The 22,595-nt window shown below is 33.4% G+C and overlaps 1 protein-coding gene across 1 annotated transcript; it reads left to right on the forward strand.

Moving 5' to 3' along the window:
* Positions 1–1,508: 1,508 nt before the first annotated feature.
* LOC132188755 (uncharacterized) lies at positions 1,509–18,135 on the forward strand. The gene is made up of 6 exons (XM_059603290.1): positions 1,509–1,634; positions 1,752–1,898; positions 9,689–9,781; positions 10,121–10,243; positions 10,748–10,834; positions 17,903–18,135. The coding sequence occupies exons 1-6, from the start codon at positions 1,511–1,513 to the stop codon at positions 17,986–17,988; spliced, it is 660 nt and encodes a 219-aa protein (XP_059459273.1). The 5' UTR covers positions 1,509–1,510; the 3' UTR covers positions 17,989–18,135.
* Positions 18,136–22,595: the final 4,460 nt, after the last annotated feature.

The raw sequence follows: 22,595 nt of genomic DNA on the forward strand, positions 1-22,595 counted from the left end.
AAAAAATAAATAATAAATAAATTAAAGGGTTTTGCCTTAATTTATTTATTTGGCCCTTGGGGGTCATGGGGTGGCTTGGGCCGCCCCAGACTAGCCGGTCTAGGGGCGGCTGAAGCCACCCCCTAAGGTAAAAATGGGGTGGCAGGGGTTAAGATGGGGTGGTCAGCCACTCCATTATTTTTATTATTATTATTTTTATTCTAAATAATATTTTATTATTATATTTAAGTAGTGGTACACGTATTTCATTTATAGCCCTAAAATTTCTTTTCAAAAAATTCTATCTATGAATTGGACATTCTCCGGTCCAAAATGGACTAGAGAGGATTCGAATCTACAAATCTGACAATCACATAGATTAAGTTTGCATTTTTTTTCATATACTAAACACGTTTTAAATTAAAGGGAAAAAAAAAAAAAAAAAAAAAAGAGGAGAGAAGCCTTGAGCGACAAGTCTGAAGTAGCAATGAGTACGAAAAGTATTTTTTTTACTTATTGGTCAAGATTTAAAATTGGTAAATTTAACGACTGATATGTCATTAAAAAACTTAAATAATATAAAATCATATACATACAAATTTTAAATTTGAATCATAAAATAAATAATATTTAGTTAATTTTTTAACAAAGAGGCTCCTATTCCCTAAGGATCGGTCATGAGGTAGGACATATTTAATTAAAGACGGGCCAAACAATGCCTTGGCAGGACTGTCCGTCTTCAACTCTCAACCACCAATTGTAAATCGACACGACCAATTTATCTCACTGTCTCCTCCTTTTCCCTCCATCGTTTCCCCCGCCCCATTCAAACTCCTTTTTTTTTTTCCTCGAGAAAAAAATATTAACTACACTTGAAACACAAGAGCGGATATCCCATTACCCAAAAGGGTATACTTTTCTTGGTACCTCTGCCCCTATGTTGGACCACTTGGAATTTGGAAAGTCTTCCCTTGCTTTTTTTTCTTTTCTCTTTTTCGTCCAAACAATACCGCTTCAAATGTTTTAAAGAGTTTGGCCATAAAGAAAGTTCGGTAGATATTCGAATCAAGATTGCTTTAATTTTTTATATTTTTTTATATGAAAATTGCTTTAATTGAATTTATGCTATAGTAGGCTGTAAGATTAATGGCTACAAATATGGATAATTTTTCTTTTTCTTTAAATTGGGTTAAAAATAATTTATTAAACTAAAATCTATTCTTAAGTTCTTATATATATTTTTAAAAATACATAACAAATGTTAATGTTATAAATTAGGTTGGAGGAAATGCTCTATTAATAATGCATTAAATAATTAAAAATACATGTTAAAATCAGTTTAATAAAATTGAGTTATAAAGGAAAAAATGATCCTGAAGTACTTCAAGTAACTTAAAAAAGAAAAAAAAGAAAAAGAAAACAGGTGACTTCCAGGTGAGGTTATCATAATTTTGTTAACTCTTCTATAAATGCCATTTAAACTTGCACCACCAACCATGTAGCCCTTCCTTGCCCCACCCTAGCCTTGATGATGGAAGCCTTCAGTTTCAAAAATGTCAATCTAATCTGTTTCAATCTCCTTCTCCTTACTCTCTTGATCTTCCACAGCAATCTGACAGCCAGTTCCACACAGTTGATGTCAGACCCAATACAAGGTGACAACCTATATATTCTAGCTAGTATTCTTAACATAACAGAAAACCAAAATATTGTTTCACTTTTCTTTCATTTGGATGGTTTTGTTTGTGGGTGATAATGGTTTGTGTGTGCAGATGCTGTGTGTGCAATAATAAATTGTGGCCAAGGAACATGCATACCCTCCACTGCTTCAATCATTGGTTTTGATTGTGAGTGTAATCCTGGTTGGAAGAAAATTCAGATTGGTCCTTTGACCTTCCCCTCTTGTGTTGTTCCTAACTGTGAGTTTCTCTCTCTCTTTCTCCACCTCTAAATATGACTTACATGTGGTATTTTGATTTTTTTTTTTTACAAAGAGTAATGCTATATGCTCATTTCTTATATATCCAGTTCTCATTTTACTTAATTGATGGCCGATAGGCATTGAGTATTTAGAATTAATCTTTTACGAGTTTTGATCCTAGGTTTTCAGTTTACAATATATATGAATATGCACACGATTGGATGCATGTCTCTCTAACACTACAAAAAAACATATTTTTGGTAATGGACCGTTAGTGACGTGTGTGGCTGGTTAAGAAATTGGATATTACAAATGGGAATTTAGTAACGTATTGATTTTGACACGTCACCATTTGATGACGTGTCAGAAATTGACACATTACCAAAACATTAGTAACGTGTCATATTTAACACGTCACCAAAGGGTGACGTGTCATATGGCACATTATTAAACTTTAATGACATGTCAGACTTGACACATCATTAACGTTTATTGACGTGTCATATTTGACATGTCACCAAAGTGGTAACGTGTCTAATATGACATGTTACCAAATAGGTAACGTGTTAAACTAGACACGTTACCCCTTTAGTGATGTGTCAACTCTCTAACACGTCACCATGTAGTGACGTGTCAGAGTTAACACATCACCAATTCTAGCAGGAAAAAAATTTCTCGGGTCATTATACCCGAGTTTAGGCGCCGCCACACCTGATATACGAGTTACACATGTAGACTACACTAACTATCCATCAAGATAACTATCACTTATCTATCACCTGTCATAAATAATTTAGACAAAAACTGTCAACTATCACAAATAATCTATCAATTAAATAAAATTGTCTCTATACACCACTATATATATCAACAAAACATAAGAAATATACAACTTAAGTTATTCGCGAATATATGACTCAAACAAACACCCAAACCAAATCCGAGTAAACACCATCATAACCGCCTGAGTTCTTCGCACTAACTGCAAATGATAAAACAAACAATCAATTAGCAAACATGATAGCAAACAATCAACTAATTAGCAAACATCAAGTCCTAAGCGATGCGCAACGTCAAAGTATACGAAGGTCATCATACTCAACAATATTCAGGTTTAACAAATCTATAAACGTCGCATAAACAATTTCAAGATATATATCTACACTATCAACACACACATGATCACTTTATATATATGTGTATGTGTGTGTGTGTTATACTCAATGGATTGAATTAAAACAAAATGAGGCAGCCAACCCAATCAGCTTCAACAAATATTGCAACATTAAATATGCAAAGCTCCAACCAGCAGCCACCACCAAACCAACCAAGAACAATAAAGTTTCAATGATAATCCATACGAAAGGTGAAAATAAGGTGAAGCTGAGTATAACATATATTTGTTGGGATATATATAATTCATATCGCTACATGGCTATGAAGAAAACCATACACATAATTTGAAATGGCACAACATATAATAATTCACTCATTCCCACTACCAAGCAATTATCTACACAAAATAGGGAGTGAAACAAAATTATGAAGCATATATATGATTGATATATCCAGCATTTCCACAACCACAAAACATGTTAATTGGTTTTCCTATTTTTCAAGTATTTTGAATTAAGTATATACGCTATTTGATTATTCGACAACCAATTTTTATTAAGTCATATATATATGTACGGGGATGCTGAACCAGGGGTACAATGTCTTGATAAACGAGACTTTTGTCTAGCTGAGGTCCGTTGTTGGCTTTCATTGTGATCGCCGTCCTCAGCTTCTACTCTTACGTCCTCTATATATATTGCGTTGCAAATGTGTTATGCACATGCATGTGTGACAGAAAGATACGCACAAAGTGTGATTATCAAACAAAATTACTAACCGTTAAAATGATAGTCATTTTAGAAGGTGATCGTATTATTAAAAGAGAAACAAAAAATAATATAGTGTTACCTGATCGACTATCTACTAAGGATCTCACAATCACATGGGCTGGAGACTCTGTGTCGTGCGGAGCCCTAACATTAGTCACCTTCGATTCGAAGGTGACATGTCTTGAGCCCTCAAGCACACAAACCCGGGCCTCATACACCGCCATCTGCTTAGCAATCTGCGCAACCATCTGTGCGGTAACCTCCGCAGTAATCTGCTCCCTCTGCTAGGCCAATTGTGCAGCCAACTGTGCCATGTGTTGCTCCCTTTCAAGTTCGAGTTCTCTTTCAATCATTTGCGAGACAATCGAGCTTCTAGGGTTTTGTGACCGTGCTTGGGACAATGTATAATAGGAGTGGATGTTGCCGCGCACAAGTAGAATATTTTTACCAACCCCTCGAACACGATCCACATGTTTAGGCTTATTGTTGTGCACGCCTGGGCGTACGCGTCGTTCGGTGCCCACCAAACCGTCCCCTAGGGCCCATCTATCAATTCTGCAGATTCAGTTTCCAATAGTTCCTCCATCATTACCTGTATGTTACATTAGACATGATTATCGTTAGCTAAGTGTTAATTCAAAATAAGTTAATACACAAATAAAAATTTAAGATAAGGTGTAAGCAGCATACAATTCTCTCATCGACCTCCGGAGTTGGGAAGCTATCATCTTTCTTTTTATGGGTCTTGATATAACTTTTCACTCGCGTAGGAGCCTTGCCCGAAGTAATTACCTGCAAAAACCCACAACATAAACATATGTTGGTATATATATTAAACTCTTGATGACACACACACACACACACACACATATATATATATATATATATATATATATATATATATATATATATTTGGTAAATGACAAACATACTTCCTCATGTGACACCCTTGCGAAGCTCGTCGAGCTAGTGCAGTGTGGTGTTTTATTCAATGCTTGTATGTCTCTCATATGTTGAGCACAGTCCTACATACACAACTTACATTATTAATCTGCGAGTCATCAAACAATTACAATTAATAAAATACACAAATAAAATTAAACTCGTGGCCTACTTGATTCGAGTAATCACATCATTTCTCTAACAATATTTCCATGTCTATGGGGTCGTACTTTCCAAGGGTCTTCCCCATCCTCACACTCACTATTGCAGGAGTATCACCGCGCTGAATTTCGAGTTTCTTTTTTAACTTATGTCTCCAAAGCTTCAGCTTCTTGTCCATGTCTTTGAACGTGTCCTTGATTGCCTCAATATTCGAGTCAGGCAAGATGTAGAATTGTGTCTGCATAAGTTACAAATTGAGAAATTAGGAACCCTACATTATATTACCCTAAACACATAGATAAATGCATTGTTATGGGGACCCTAACAAGGAATAATTAAATCTAGGTTAGTTACATAATCCACATTTGCAAAACCTAACAAAATTAAAACCACTACAAATTTAAATTATTGCATTTTTTTTTATTATTTATTTACATGTACGTAATCTAAATCTGCAAAACCTAAACAAATTAAAATTGAAGTCCAAATTGAGTTATCGCATTTGTTACATAAAATCTAAATAATTTAAATATTTTTTTTTCTTGACATCTTTTTTTCTTCTTCTTTTTTTTTTTTTTTAAATTTTATTATAACATATACACTAATATAATTGTAATAACCTAAACAAAATTATCGGTCTACAAATTTAAATGCATTTGTTATGAGGACCCTAAACAATTAAGGAATAAAACAATCTAGGTTAGTTGTAACATTTAATAACATTTACACTAATATAATTGTAATAACCTAAACAAAATTAATGGTCTACAAATTATTTAAATGCATTTTTTTTATGATGACCCTAAACAAAATAAATCTAGGTTAAACAAAATTATTGGTCTACAAATTATTTAAATGCATTTTTTAAACATTTACACTATAAACAATATGTACAAAATTCCTAGCATACAAAAAGTAAAACGAATAATTAAATTTCAAACTAATATACAATAATTAACAAAAAAAATAAAAAAAATTATAAGCATATATATATAAAGTGTAAATATATATACATGTACGTTGTCGGAGAGGGAGAGAGTGCCGGAGATTGAGAGAGACCGTCGGAGGGAGATAGTGCTGTCGGAGAGTTGTGATCATGCCAGGAGAGATCAGTGGGATCGAGGGAGAGAGTGAGTGATCACCGGCCAGCCGGAGACGAAAAAGAAAGAAGAAAAAAAGGTGCGCACCGGAGGAGAAGAAAAAAAAGGAGGGAGAAGAAAAAAGAAAGAGAAGGAAGAAGAAGGAGTGCTGTGAGTGTGGGCGAGCTGTAGGCGTGGGTCCCAATACCCCGTTGGTGACATGTGACGTGTGACCACATGGCACATCACCAATGGGGTGGTGTGGCATATGTGCCACGTCACTAAACCTTGACGTGCTATATGTGCCACGTTACTAAAGCGTGACGTGGCAAACATGACACATCACGATTTAATTTAATTTCCAAAAATGAAAACAAAGTAACAAAAATAAATTAATTTGTAAAATATTTCCCACCCCAACCTAGTATATGTATGTAGACATGTACCAGAGGCTTTGTAAACCTTAGGGTTATAAGAAATCTTGTTCTACAGCTTATGCATGGGCAGCATGCATGCAATTAATATGCCTCATAGGTTTTGTAAACCTTAGGGGCCAAGTATATATATTGATGTTTTAGCCAGCCCTAGCTATAGCTTTTTAATTTTTCATAATTTTATATGAAGGTAATGAAGATCTAGGGTTGAGCTCGTAATCAATATCCTCGATATACTAATTTTCTTTTTTATTACCAAGTAAAAAAAAAAAAGGCTAGCTCTTAATTTGCTAACTTAGTTTTTAAAAACAATATATACTTAAGATTAGGAGATCGAACATGCACCAAGCCCTTATAGACTATAATATATGTATTAATAGTCTAGAATATAATTTTAATACTAAGAACCACATTTTTATTTTTTAATAACAATGGGACTAAGTTGATCGATAGTACATAATTATATTAATTTGAATATTGTAACTATCAATACAATAATATAATTATATTTATGGTTTAACAATATTAATGGTAATCATTTCATTAGAGATTATTCAAGCCACAGTATCATGCATATATGGTATATATCATATTCATTATATGAATCGATATGATTATATATATTAAATTTCTAGTGCCAATATCAATAAGTATCCTGATTTTCGAGAAATCATATACATATGAATCGATATGATTATGTATATTAAATTTCTAGTGCCAAATATCATTAATAAGTACATGCACCCATTTATATTAAATTTAGTCTATAGATATATGGAATGGATCCATATATATATATATAAAATTATTTATTAAGTATTTGGAATTTGGATTTACTAATTAAGTAACAGTAAGCACGTGGTACTTACTGTTAGTAATTAGTAAATCCAAATACTTAATCAATAATATAGACCACCAAATTATTGTATAGTACTTAATTATAAGTACGTATATATATTACTAGTACTTGTTATTATGTGTATATACAATAAATATATACGAGTCGCGCTAATATTTGCGAACGTTAAATGATCGAGGGAGCCCAATTTTATACGGGTATATCTATATCAATCGTTTAATAATTGAGTTAACTAGTTTCGTGTCCATGCATGAGCGGATCACTTATATCAGATAGTTGGGCACAAGCAAGCCGATATAGTAGTTTGGAATTTCTTGCTAAGAAAACTTGTTTCTATTGCATGCATGCAATACATATGCCAGCTTTATTTCCAATTTTCTTAATTTTGTTATTAAAAAAAAAAAAATTACCTAGTTTCGTGTCCATACATATGCTAGTGTTACTAATTTTCGGCTCGCTCATTTAACGTTCGCGCGAATATTAGTGCAAGTCGTACATGTATATTTTTATTATATATACATAATAAAAAATGTACAACTTGCGTTAGTATTCGCGCGAACGTTAAACGAGCGAGCCGAGTTTTATACAGGTATATATATGTATCGATTGTTCAATAATTCAGTTAATTAGTTTTGTGTCTACAAATTAAATATTTAATTAATTAAATTTAGTAACGTATTAAATTGACATGTCAACATTTGGTGACGTGTCAATGTGACACGTCATGCTTTAGTAATGTGTCATTATAACACATTACCAAATGGTAACGTGTCAATGTGACACGTTACTAAACGGTGACACGTTACCAAAAGTGTAACATGTCAATTTGACATGTTACCATTTAGTAATGTGCCAAAGTGACATGTTACTAAAAGATGACGTGTCAATCATTTGGTAACGTGGCAGGTTTAACACGTCACCAAATGATGACATGTTAAAATTGACACGTTACTAAAGATTTTAGTAACGTGTCCGAAATTTTCATGTCACCAAATACTGACGTAGCAAAAATTAGTGAACAGTTGCCACGTCACTAATATTGCATTTTTTTGTAGTGTAAGTGGAGTAATGAATCGTATCATTCAAAAAATGTATTGGCTTTTAAAATTACCATTTGATCAAAATTCAATAGTCATTAATCATAAGCTCAATAGTGATTTTAAAAAATACATCATTTTTAGAGTCACAAAAGAAAAATACAGAAAGAAATTCTAACGTTACTCATTCCTCTAAGTGGGTTGTGTGCATACAAAGATATGAAAGACCCTCTATAAAGTGTAACTCGATAGACCCTTCACTTTTCCTTGTCAAACAGAGAAAAAAAAAAAAAAAAATCTATATTTTCAATTTATTTTTTTGTTTAATTTCACTTCTTAAATGTTTTGATTGATGCTAATGATTTCAGGCTTTTAGTTCTTTTGGGGGATTCTGTGTATGTCTTAATGGGATTTTGGTCACTTTGGAATTTTAAATTTCTTGGCTATTCCTTGCTTTGTGTCACAAAATATGCAATTCCAACAAGATTGTGAAATAATAGGCCATTAGAAACAGTGAAAAAGGTAGCTCTCTCAACCAAAACTTCTTCCGCAGATCTCCCATGAACCGAAAAGATTTCAATTATTTATTTATTTATTTATTTTTAAGGGTAAAATCTACTTAATCCTCTCAAACTATCAGCCAAATGACAATCTTCCCCCTAAACTATCAATTACGACAATTTACCCTCAAAACTATCAAAGCAACGACAATGTACCTCCAAATGCTAGCAAAATGACTAAATCACCCTTATAGAATTTTCAATAAGACAAAAATACCTTTAAAAATTAAAAAAAAAATTAAATTTTAGTATTTTTGTTTTTATTTTAGTAAGAGTAATTTTGTAATTTTTTTTTTTTTTTTTAAATTGAGAGTATATTGTCATTGCTTTGGTAGTTTGCGAAGTAAATTGTTGCAATTGATAGTTTGGGTGTAAATTGTTATTAGGATAGTAGTCTGAGGGAGTTAAGTGGACTTTACCCTATTTTTAATTATGACTCACCCATTTTGCTGTTGATATGGAGTACGAAATGGGCCCCTGCATAACTTATGGAGTGCATTAGGAACTCAACGAATCAAATTTGGGTTCGAAAGGATTTTTATTTTTGTTTTTGCTATTTTCTCACACAAAAGCTTCAAGCTAAAAAGGGGGAAACAATATCTAGACGTAGAAGATTTTATTAATTCCATTTTTCAAGGAGAGTTAGTTAAATGCTTTGAAACAAATAATAAGATTTCAATCTGCTATACATATAATTATTTTTTAATATTTATCCCAATTGGGCAATTAAAATGTTCAAAATATGAACTTCTATTTATTTTTAATTTTTTTTTTCACATACAATTAAAGACAAAACAAATAACTAATTGGGCTACCAATGACATTGCAGGCACACTTGATTTCCAATGTGGTAATGCATCTCCAGCGCCTCCGCCACCGCTAGTTCCTCCTGTTCTCCCATCTCTTCCGAACCTGACTAACCGTACACTCATGAATCATAGCATATTTTAACGAGAAATGCTTGGTTTCATTAAAAGGTTCATCTTTTGGTCATTTTAAACCTAGGTGGCATGACCTATTTTCTAGAAATCTATTAATTTATTGTTTAAAATCTATTAATTTTAAAATTGACCATGCTACTTAGGATTAAAATGGCCAAAAGATGGACTTTTTAATGAAGCCAAGCATTTCTCTTTTATTTTTTATTTTTAAAAAAGGGCACAAGCAAAAATGAATGTGAAAAAAAATTATGCAAATAAACTGAGAAACTGTATTTTTTCTTATTCAAAATTTGATTTATTTATTTATATATGGGTTACAGCTTGTGCCCTAGTTTGGTGCGGTGACGGAACGTGCATGGCCAATGGAGCTGGATACACATGCAATTGCAATGAAGGATCGTCAAATTTGATGAATTTAACGGGCTTAGCTTGTTTCAAGCCATGTAAGCTGATTACCAGAATTTACTTGAATGAATTTGAATATCTCCAAATAATTAAAAAAGGTTTTAAAAAAAAAAATGTTCTTTATCTCCATTTCAAAAAAGAGTTTGAGAATATTATTATTATTTCCTCGGACATAACAAATTAAAGAAAATATTAAGGAGAAACTTCAGAAAACCTTATAAACTTCTACTCGTTTTGAAACTATATCCCTAAAGTTTAAAAACTCTCAATTTACGATAAAGAACTTTTAAATTTTTACCTGAATCTTTGAAATTTTTATTTTATTTTATTATAAAAAAAAACATGAGTATTTTGAGAATTTTGAAAATATTTAGTGAAAAATCCTAATGAGTGAATGTCATTGGAAAAAATTGAAAGCTTTGGGATATCCTAAATTGAGAGTTCTTGTACTTTAAAATGGTAGTTTCAAAACGCGTGAAAGTTTACCAAATTTTCTGAAATTTTCTTAAATTAAATTACTCCTTGCAAATATTTTTTGCCAGGCTACTTTGGAGCAGATTGCAATGATCTGTCGTTGGGCTCCCCACCTACTTCTTCTAGCTCGTCAAGAAATGACATAGACCATGGGGGTAAATTTATGCAAAGTTGCTTAATTACTATATTGCCATATCCTAAATATTTTCTAGTTTTTAATACAATGTCTCTTCCATGCATATAGTAATTAATAATGTAAAACTTAATTAGGCTAAAGTCCACCTAAGGGTCTTTTATGGACCCTTGGCCTCAAACTGTTCTCTCGAGACTTGACTTGATTTCTTACCTTTTGGACTGAAGTTTCTGCCCTAAGGAACATGCTCTTGGGCAGGGCTTGTTAATTGAGCTCCATTTTGTTTTGGTCCACGCCGTTCATGCCTATAAGGGTATTATTGGTACCCAAAAATAGGCTAAAAAATAGAATAGCTATTCATTTGGAATACTTATTTAGTTGTTTAGTTACATTTTTATCTTAGAAGTATTCATTCCTAAGTAATAGTTACATATTCCTACTATTAAGGGGGGTAGTTCAATGGCCCAATAAATTTTTTCAATTGATCAGGACATGTATTAGGGCGTGAGTTCGAATCTTCATAATAGAGAATTTTCACGTATACCTAATTAGTATTAGCCGTCTTGAATTCCCATTAATGCCCTATGAGGCTGAGTCAAACTATGGTTTAAACAGATTTGAGGAAACGTCTGCAGTTCTCACCGTCTAGATCCTTTTTATGCGATTCCATTCTAATTAAGAAATTTGGTTGTTACTCCCATAAGGTAAGTGCATTCATTCCGATTAAAAAATTTGGTCGATCTAGAGTTTCATCACACAAATGAATATGGAATGGTCATTGCATTCTGGATTCTTGTGTTCTCGATAATACTGATTCCTATTCCCAAATAAGGCTAGTACGATCCTATTCCACACGTGCATGACGTCAGTTAAAGGTATTGGAGCCTTGGAACTAACAATGATTTTAGGAACGAAATCATAAGCTAGAGTTGAGAGATTACCTTTCCGGGTCTTGAACTCCCAAATAACCAGCTCTCTTTCCTTCCTCAGTTCCTCCCTCTCTTTGTTCCCAAATGGTCGCTAGGGTCCCATAAATTAAGATCCTTAAATAAGCCCCCGTCCAATTGCCACAATTTTTGGACCATCTAAATCCCCCACTTTCTGTCACTGATATATCGGTGATATGACTGATCGATTATTAGGGCTTAAATTTTTGAGAATAAATTTTTTTTTTCAATCTGGTTGGAAAAAAATTTCTTTTAAACCGCTCTACAAAATGCCAAGTGTCCTATAAACATGTAATAGGCATATGTTTCTTTAATTTTCTCGGTAGTTGTTAACTTTTCTTCTACTAACGTTTGTAATGCTCACCCAAGGTTCAAAATTTCCTGTAGCCTTTTTTCCCTTATTCAATTAAGAAAAAAAATAAAAATAAAAAAAGAAAGAAAAAAAGGTTCAAAATTTTGAGGGGCCCAAATTAGGAGAAAGTCGGCCTCAAAAATTTGCTTTTCCCTTCTCTCTTTCTCACATGTTATGAAAAATTGTTACGGTGGAAGATATTGGGTTTTTTGTTCAATTTGGTGATGATTTTTGGTTGGTTTTGATGTGAGGAAGCCATGAAATTATGGTGCAAACAACTAAACAATATTCCATGGAAGAACCGAAGAAAGAAGGGAAGAAATTATACAAAATGTCTTATGGACGTGGGCTTTAGAAAGTCAATATTATAAATAAAAGTGATGAAAAACATAGCACAAAAAACATACAACTAGTGGGTGTTGGAAAAGGGTTTAGATGATGGTAGAATGACTCTGTCAGGTAAAAAACCCAATATCTTTCACCACTAGCAATTTCTCTTTGGAAAAAATATAAAAAAGCCCCAAAATTAACAATCGTTTCTAATAGAACTCCATAATGTTAAAAAAGTACTAAAGTAACCCATCAAAATACCAAAATGTATAAAAAATGTTACTTATTTTTTTTATATTCCTATAATACCCCTATTCTTTTAACAAATAAAATAATAAAATAATATAAAAGAAAAACCAAATAATTTTATAAAAATACAAAAAAAACCAATGGGGGAATAAAAACAATTTTTTAACAGACTCTAGTGATTAAATTGTTTTTTTTTTTTTTTGAATATCTCAAGAACTTTTGATTATACTTTCATACGACATGAAGCAATTTGTAATTTAGGCTAACTACAGTGATTAATTATTTATTTATTTCATTTTTTTTTTGTATTTATTTGCCCATTATTTTTTATTTTTATTTTTTTTTCTATACAATTATATATTTTATTATTTTATTTGTTAAAAGAATAGGGGTATTATACGAATATAAAAAAAATAAGTGACCTTTTTGATACATTTTGGTAGTTTGATGGGCTACTTTAGTACCTTTTAGACATTGTGGAGCTCTATCGCAAACGGATGTTAGTTTGGAGAGCTTTTTTATATTTTTCCCTTCTCATAACATGTGAGAAAGAGAAAAGGGAGAAGAAAGGTCTGTAGGTGGACTCTTGGATTCTAGGTTTCTTAAAATTTTAGACATTGGGTGAGCATTACATATGTAGGAGAGTTAATTGTTGTTAATAATGTTAAAAACAAGTACGTGTCTCTCACATGTCAGATCACTTTGTATTTATTAGAGTAGATTGGAGTAAATTTTTGTACAAAATTTTTATCTAACGTGTTTTCGCACCTCACCGATCGATCAGTTACTTTATGCCGATCGATCAAGTACCTTTTTCTAAAATCCACAATGTATGATCACCTAACTTATCTATCAGCTAGACCACGAATCGATCAATAGGTTTTTGCTGAGTTAGACTTATCGATCAATACCTTCCACCGATAGGTCCATACCTTCCCATCGATTGATTAGTACATTCCCACCACTGATAGATTGGCCTAAGACAATTACCGCTAAGTGTTGTTCGATTCCATTTTTTCTAATTTCCACATCATTCTTTATTTCTTTTTTATTCTTTAAGTCCTTATTAAGGTTTTCTTAACCCTAGTTTAGAATGAGGTATTACACCCTATGCACCATGTAGAGAGATTGATGAGCTTCACCCATGATGTTTATTTTCAACATCTCATCATCTGGTATACAACGACAGTCCTCAAATCTCAAAACTCTTGTCTTTCGACACACAGAAGTTGGGTGCCTCTCCTCTACTAACTTTGTAACATCTCGATATTTCTCTTCTTTTGTCTTGTAAATAAATCAAGTGTTATGCTGAAATAATCTTATATAGTGGAAAATTTGAAATTTATCAATACAAAACAATACTCTTAAAAATATTTTTCTTTATACAAAATACCCACAATTATGCCAAACAAGGCATTTATACAAATCTATCTGATTGTATAAACTCTAGACAAACTTCACCAACTTAGAATCTCTGTACATCTCAAATATGAAGCTCTAATCACAACTGCATAATTACCTTGACTTTCCATTCCGGCAAGCACTACAAAAACTGTAAAGTAATGAGTCAATTGATTCATAATAATATAAATCATTGTTGATGCAATTATATCAAAATGCCAGACATTTAATAAAGCTACACAGATCTATATTATTGAATATCAATATCACTATCAGTAAGTAAGAATACTTACAGTGGATTACATGAATGGATCATCAAAGGTAATTACTTGTTGAAACCCATTCTGCTTCGTACAGTCTCTTTCTTTCAATATCTCTCACAGTCTCCAAAAACTCCCTCTCAACCTCTGATTCTCTGTCTCCATCTTTCTCTGAATTATCTTCATCTCACAGCCTCTCCCTCTAACTCTGCCACTCACCATCTCTCTGCTAGCTCTCTCTCTCTCTCTCTCCCCCTCTCTCTCTCATGTTCTTTCTTTCTTACAGCGCTTTGTCTCGCCCTTTCTCTCTCTACTCTGTGTAAACACTCTCAGAAAGAAGAAAGACAGAGTAGAAAGCGGAAGAAGGAAGAATATGTGGAAGAGAAGGGAGAGGAGTGGTGAAATTTGTGAAGGGGGAAGCTCTATTTATAGGAAAAAAACCAAATATTATTCCGCCTTTCATTTACAATTCTACCCTTCATTTACTATTCTACCTTCCATTTACTATTCTACCTACCCTATACTATTCTACATTCCAAATACTATTCTACATTCCATTTGCTATTATACAACTACCAATCGCCAATTACCATTCATACAATATCATAAATTCCTCAAGAATTAATATCATTGCCTAATATGAATATTAATATAATCCTAGCATCAAATTAATATCTCTAAAATAAGACTTTTAAAATCTAGAGCGCTACAAACTTTGGCCGTGAGTTTTGTGCACTTTGGATCCTTCTCTTGCACTTCAATTCCTTCATCCTATCCACAATCATGGGAGAAATTACTAGAGTTGCAACCAAAGCTGATTCTAGTAAGGGTATTTTAGGAAATTTGGTTGAAATTTGATTCAGTTCCAATTATGAAATCTTGTCATTTTTGGGTTTTTTTTTTTTTAAAAAAAATGAATAGGAATGGTTATTCAATTCAAGATTCTTGTATTCTTTGCAGTAGTCATTCCCCAAATAAGTCTAGTACTTTTTGCATTCCAAATGTGCCCTAGGTATTAAAGGTGTTAAAGCCTTGAAATAATAGAGAAGGATCCTCTCCATTTCAAATGAAATGGAGGGGATCCATTTAGTTATTTTTAGGGGGGCAATTTTGTCATTTGATATAACAGTGTTTTTTGGAATGAAAACACAAGTTAGAGCTGAGAGATTATCTCTTAGAGATTTGAACTCCTATAGAACTAAGAAAAGAGCTCTGTTTTCTTCCTCCCTCTCTTCTCTCTTCACTTTATCTCTCTCCTACACATTTTGGAGGCTCTAAATGACCAAATGGTCGCTAGGGTCCCATTAAAAGCCGTAAATAAGTCCGCTTTTCAGTTTTCGCAATATTTGGACTTATCTAAATCGCATACTGTCTATCATTGATATATTGGTGACATGACCAATAGATTACAAGGGCTTAAATGTTTTATTTGGTGTGTTTTCGCACCTCACCGATGGATCAGTTAATTGTATGCTGATAGACCGAGTACCTTTTTCTAAAATTCACAGTGTGCGATCAGCTAATCGATTGATTAGCTTCATCATCGATCGATCAATAGGTTTTCGCTTAGTCAAACTAATCGATCTATACCTTCCACCGATTGATTAATATATTCTCACCAATAGATTGGCCCGAGACAATTACCACTAAGTGTTGTGGAGATCCATTTCCTAATTTCCATATCATTCTTTGTTCCTTATCTATTATGTAAGTCCTCGTTAAGGTTTTCTTAACCCTAGTTTAAAAAACGAGATTTTACACCCTGTGCACCATGTAGAGAGTTTGCTGAGCTTCACCCATGGTGTCCATTTTCAACATCTCAACATTCGGTACACAACGACATCCTCAAATGTCAAACTGTCTTGCAACACACAAAATTTGGGTGCCTCCCTTTTACTAACCTTGGTCGTGAGTTTTGCGCACTTTAGATCCTTTGTCTTGCACTTCCTTGATCTTATCCATTGTCATGGGACAAATTACTAGAGTTGCGACAAGAGTTCTCTTTTATTCCTCCCTCTCTTCTTCCTTCACTTTCTCTCAATCCTACACGTTCTTGAGGCTCTAGACAACCAAATGGTTGCTTGGGTCCCATTAAGAACATCTTCAGCAGTGTTTCTAAACTAACTTTTTAGTTAAATTTAGCTATTTTGTTAACTTTTCTTGCTCCAATAGATACTGTAAAATAGAAGGTTTTTCTACTATTGCTACATTGAACTTCATATTTACAAGTAACTGTAGCAACTTGTAAGTAATATTTTATTATATTTTCTCTTTCTTTCTATTTTTTTAATCTTTTCTCTCTCCTTCTCTCTTTATCTATTTTTATGGGGAATATAAGAAAATGATAAAAAAATAGTAAAATAATACTGAAAAATAATATTTAATTAGAGTAGATAGTTAAAATAGATGTTCTTGTTGGAGTGTATAGTGAAAAACTAGTAGCTAAAATGAAAAAAAGTTATATTTTGAGTAGTAAAATGAAAACACTTGCTGGAGATGCTCTAAAAGGCTTAAATAAGCCCCCTCCAGTTTTCACAATTTTTGGACTTATCTCATCTGTCACTAATAAATGGGGGAGAAGATTGATCAATTACAAGGGCTTAAATTTGTATCTAGCATGTTTTCGCGCCCCACTGATCAACCAGTGACTTTATGCCGAATGATCTAAAATTCACAGTGTATGATCACCTAACCAATCGATCAGCTTCATCGGTCGACCAATAGGTTTTTGCTATGTCAAATTGATCGATCGGTACCTTCCACCGATAGGACCATACCTTCACACGGATTGATTAATACCTTCACACTAATTGGGCCCATTGTCATTAATTCAAGTCATGCATCATAAAAGGTCTCATCATCTTTCATCGCAATTTCTTCAAATTTAGATGTTAACATTAACATTTCAAGTTTTGAATTTTGACAGTCTTGGTACCTTCATGAGTGACCTCTAAAGTGTCCTATGCATCCCTTACAATTTCACACATAGAACTTCGTTTGAATCTTCTCGTGAAATAACTATGAATAAGACATTTTATCACTTATAGTGTTAACACCTAGAATTTGCCAACATAACACCTATCAAGTTCTAACAATATATGATTTTGTTTGATGTTTTGGATGAGTGTCAGGGAAAGGGTTATTTCTAGGTTGTTTTTTTTTTTTTCCTTCTTTTTATTTTTACTTTTTACTTTTTGGTTTCTTGTTAAATTGAGATTGCATTTGGTTGTTGTAATTAAATTGAACTTTTTTCTTGGTGGTAGTCTCTTAAGCTAGCTAAGTGAGACTCTAAAAAATATAACTTTATAATTTTATTTTATCTTTATTTCTATTATTGGATAGTGGGATTTGGGTAAAAGGTGCTATTTCCTAGACTTAGTGTTATGGCTGCCATTATAGAGAAACTGCATGTTCCTTGATCTTTATCAATGCCTGCATAGTGTGATCTGGATATATTGTCTTCTAATATACCTAATAGTTTGAACTTGCTCTTTTTCCTTCCCACTTATATTATGCCTATTCACGTGCTTTTTATATGCTTCATGTGACAGGATCTAGTGGAGTGCCAAATTGCTTAAGGAGTCTCCATACACTATCCACAATAATGTTAGCTGTAATCTTTATAACTTGGATCTAAGCGGCAAACAAAGAAGAGCGATCAGGACAATGAACGCATGTGCAATGATCATAGTGATAACAATAATTGTATCAGTAGATCCAGCCATGATATACTCTTTTTAGCGTCTATACAAAAATCATTCTCTTTCTCTTGTCTTCTTGATGATGTTTTCCAAATTTACATTCTTCTAAGCCCTCCACCTAAGCTTGGAAAATAAGATTACAAGCTTAATAAATTAAGGCCCTATTTATGAACTGATCAATGGCAATAGATGTGTTAAGAAGCTCAATTGGGGCCCCCATTTGATCTGTCGCTTATTGGGAGTAGTTGGCCAAAGTTCTTGCTTTTCACAGATTCAACATTGGAGTAGTACTAATCTTTCAACTGAAAAGGACAAGCACTTTTAGGTTCCCACTGGCATGTTAATAAACTAGGTTGGATTTTGGCATGGAGGTACAAAAAACATAACTATTAAACTGACAACGAAAGGATCCTGAATTTGTGAGAAAAAGTACAGGAATAGTGACCAATTGAATCGGGCATGTTGCTTTACCCAGTAAAGGACAAGGCATGTGCGCAAGGAAGATTTCTCTTGTCCTTAACAAAAGATAGGGTAGATTTCTCTTATCATTTGCCTGTTTTTATTGTTTTTATTTTTTTTTTCTTGTTCTTTCTATTGTCTTATTTTCTGGTTTCCTTTACTTCTCTCTTCTGTGTGCTTTGATGGCATTCATGGAATCGAGGGCCACAAGGCATGTGCTAAAATATGAACCATATATGTTTTAATGGAAGTTGCGTTAATGGCTTTCTTTCTGTCTTTTTTTTGCTCATTTTCTTGTCTTCTTTCCATGGAAAATATAAAATACTTTCCTGTTATATTGGAATGGATCGATAAGTACAACTGAGACATGCTGACAGATTATATATATATATAGTTGGTTGCTCAGTTATAATTAGTTTGGGGTGAGGAGGCAGTAATGAAGGGAAAATATATTCCTTGAAATGATTATATATGGCTTCATAAGAAATGAATTAGCAGCATCTTTTTGGTGAAAAGATAATGTTTTTTGTACTTAACATTAGGAGGATATGAATGAGTACATTTGGTCGATGTAGAATAAGGATTTCTTTATGAAAATTCACTGCTTGGTAAAATAATTAGCCCTATTGAATTCTTAGTGCAAATGGCTCTTGCCTTCTTTCAAAGGTTTCTTTTTTTCTTTTTTGACACCCAATGTCCGCACAAAGAGAAGAAGAAAGGAAAGAGAAATTCGAATTAATAACTTTTGCTACCAATTGAGGTATTCCTTAATGACATTCTTTCAAAGTTTTAACTTGTAACTGAGAATACATTGGAGTGAAATACTCAGGTTAACCAAGATATTTACACATTGTTGGGGTTATCCCACATCGGTTGTGGAAGGGGCTGGTGGTCACTTTATAAGTGTGAGGGAAAGCCTCACCTCTTGAGTTAGCTTTTGGGGTTGAGATAGGCCCAAGACCACCTAACACTGGTATCAGAGCCCAGGTTTACCAACAAGTCTCGGCCCAACATTCTACGGGAGAAACGGGTTGTCGCTTCTCCGACCCAGGGCCCGATGTGTGAGGGGGAGATTGTTGGGGTTATCCCACATCGGTTGTGGAAGGGGCTGGTGGTCACTTTATAAGTGTGAGGGAAAGCCTCACCTCTTAAGCTAGCTTTTGGGGTTGAGATAGGCCCAAGACCACCTAACACACATAACAAGGAAAAGATCAAAAACTGGAAGAGAAAACACAAGAGCAGTGACCAATCATATCATGTGTGTTGCATCCCTAACTAGTGGACAAGTCATACGTTCCTTTAGATTGCTCGTCCTATGGATTGCTTTTCTGCAATTTTTGTCCTTTCTATACTCCTATAATGGTTCCAACAAGTCTTTGTTAATTAAGTACAACTAAATTTTTTTAAGGGAAATTTGAAAAAAAAAAAAAAGGGTTAGTTGCACTTTGCTCCCTAAATTAGCATCCTATTTGCACATACACCCTTACACTTTAACTCACTGCAACTCTCTTCCAAACTACCATTTATGTAACACTCCGACATATTATTAAGTCGCAAGCGAAAAATATATGAATTTTTCACGTGACTACATCTTATAACATCAGAAATCTTGTTTCAGAATAAAATTTTCTTTTTCTTTTGACATCACAATCTCATCTCAATAAACATAAGATGGCTTCTATATAAACAAACTTCAAGTCAAGTAAATTTTAACATTCTTATATTACAAACTTTAAGTACACAACTTTAAACGAGTTTATCAAAAGGTGCCACAAAGAGCACATCAAATACAAACAAACAACACATCAAATAATTTAAAACGTCACAAACATAAGACAAGTTTTTTTCCTTTTTAATTACGAATTGAAATGGAAACTTTTTGAGAATCTCAAAAGGAAAAACTATTTCAGAGCAGCAAAATATAGGAAATCACTAGCAAAGAAGATATATAATACACATAGAAGAAAACTTACAACCCGATATAAATTCTATACTCTATAGGACAACAAGCAACATGTTTGCCTCATAGCTCGGCAATATTCTTTTAGCACCATTTCTATAAACTCTTCGGCGGATCAAGGTAGTGAATGAGTGTGGTTAGCACAACAATTGTAACATGTAGAATGTTAAAAGCGTCTTAAAGGTTACTTATAAGAGTCAATAATAGTGTTGAGGAAACATTTTTACTCTATTACAAGGTTTAAAGGGTAAGTTGACTTATGTTGACTTTTTAACCTGTAAGCTTTGACCAAAGGAAAACAAGATTACAGGAACTCGAATTGAGTCAAACGAAATCCCATTGTGTTTGTTTCAGAGTCCTCTACCTAATGATAAAATTTCAAAGAATTTCATTTCGAAAAAACTCCATACTTGAATGGAAATCATTATTTGAACACAAAAAATGACGTTTTTTAGTATATCACTTTATTTCTAAAATTGAGCTTTGAAAATATGTTTTTTGCCATAAGTAAACTCAATTTAGTAAATAAGTGGCTATTACTAGTGTTTGGTGAAGTTTAAAATTACTTCAGAGCTTTTTTAATTTTTGGCATAAAAAATAGTGTCTTAAATTTTCCAACTTTGGAGGAAAACTAAAAACTGGTAAAGTTTTGCACTAGGGCCGGCTGCTCCCTTCAGTTCCACCAACATGTGACTTTTAGTTTCAATTAAAAATTGCATTCAAAGTGGACTAAAGACCTTGACTTCTGACAAGGCATGAAAGGTGGCAATTTCTGGTTCAATCTTGCACAAAATATCCCCCTTGGCCGATCACCTTGTCTTGCATGCAGGAATTGATGTCTGGATAAATAGAAGGCTTGGCTTCATAACATTCTCACCCCACTTCCAATCTAAGAAACCGTGAAAGCCTTTTTCCTTCTCATTTCTTAGTTTTCTTAAGATTTTCTCTTGGCTTTCTCACTAAGCACCATTCGGCCACTATGGTTTTGTTGGATGATTTTCTCTTCTTGTTTAAATCACAATCCAAGAACACCATAAAATAGTTCTAGAGTGTTAAAACAAAGCCTAGAGTTGATTATAGGTTGGTTTTGGAAGTCATATCTCCTAAGAGAGGATTTCGCTACCTTGAGGATTTTTGGGTGGAAACTTACTTCTAAGGTTTATTTGGTAAGTGTTTCTTGTATAATATGGTTTTTAAATGCTATTTTGAAATCTATTTGAATCACCTCTACCATATCAAATTTTAAAACACAAAAGATATGGTTTAAGAGTGAGCTTCAAAATAGTATTCTAGAATAAGCTTTTGATTGTATTCTTTGTTCTCAATTAATTGTTTAAAGACCCAATAAGCTTATGGTATAAAATAAGTAATGATGTATAATGCTTAAAGTTCATTGTCCTTTTGTAGTGACCCAAATAATTAACTAAGCTTAGGTAGCTTAGTTAGAGGGTTAATTTGGACTTTGGGTAACTAAGAATAGCTGGAAGGGCATTTTGAGAATTTTAGACTTTTAGACTAGACATACGCCTAGGGACCACCGTACGTACGCTCACAATAGTACGCCATACTATGCAAATAGTACATGGACGTACGCTCTAATAGTATTAGACGTACGCTACTTTTGGGTTAACCCTTGGATAATACCTGGACATATGCTACAGCCTTTGAACCGCTGGGTAAACAGTACCAAACGTACGCTCAAATAGTACTGGATATCTGCTACTTTTTAGAATAGTTGGTAGCGCCCTCTGCTTTTTCTCACCTATAAATACCCCCTACCCCTCACTCTTTCACGCCCATTCTTACCCCTAGGCTCTTTGATACCCCTTTGTGAGTGTTTTGTCAGGATTTTGTGAGTTCTTGGAGAAGGAGAGGTTTTGCTTCAAGGAGGTCATAGTTAGCTTAGTTGGTAGTTTGTAGCTTCTGGTTATGTTGTTTCCCTTTTATCCTCCAAAAAAAAAGTTCTTAAGCATGGGTTATCGTTTAATTCTTGTTGGGCATATTTCCTTTTGCATGGAGGTGTTGTTTTGAGATAGGAGGTCTTAAGAATCCTTTTGGTAGCTTTAGAACTTTTTTGGGAGGATAGAAGGACGGTTGAACCAAATGAGGTTTGACTTGAACCTT

Source organism: Corylus avellana, chromosome ca7 (genome assembly GCF_901000735.1).
Source record: "Corylus avellana chromosome ca7, CavTom2PMs-1.0".
Classification (NCBI taxonomy): Eukaryota; Viridiplantae; Streptophyta; class Magnoliopsida; order Fagales; family Betulaceae; genus Corylus; species Corylus avellana.

What these genes read in the sequence shown, in the direction of transcription:
- LOC132188755 (XM_059603290.1), top strand. Translation starts at nt 1,511, where the DNA reads ATGGAAGCCTTCAGTTTCAAAAATGTCAATCTAATCTGTTTCAATCTC. An exon ending in CTCTTGTGTTGTTCCTAACT is followed by an intron (nt 1,899 to 9,688) that starts GTGAGTTTCTCT and finishes ATGACATTGCAG; the next exon opens with GCACACTTGATTTCCAATGT. An exon ending in AAATGACATAGACCATGGGG is followed by an intron (nt 10,835 to 17,902) that starts GTAAATTTATGC and finishes TTCATGTGACAG; the next exon opens with GATCTAGTGGAGTGCCAAAT.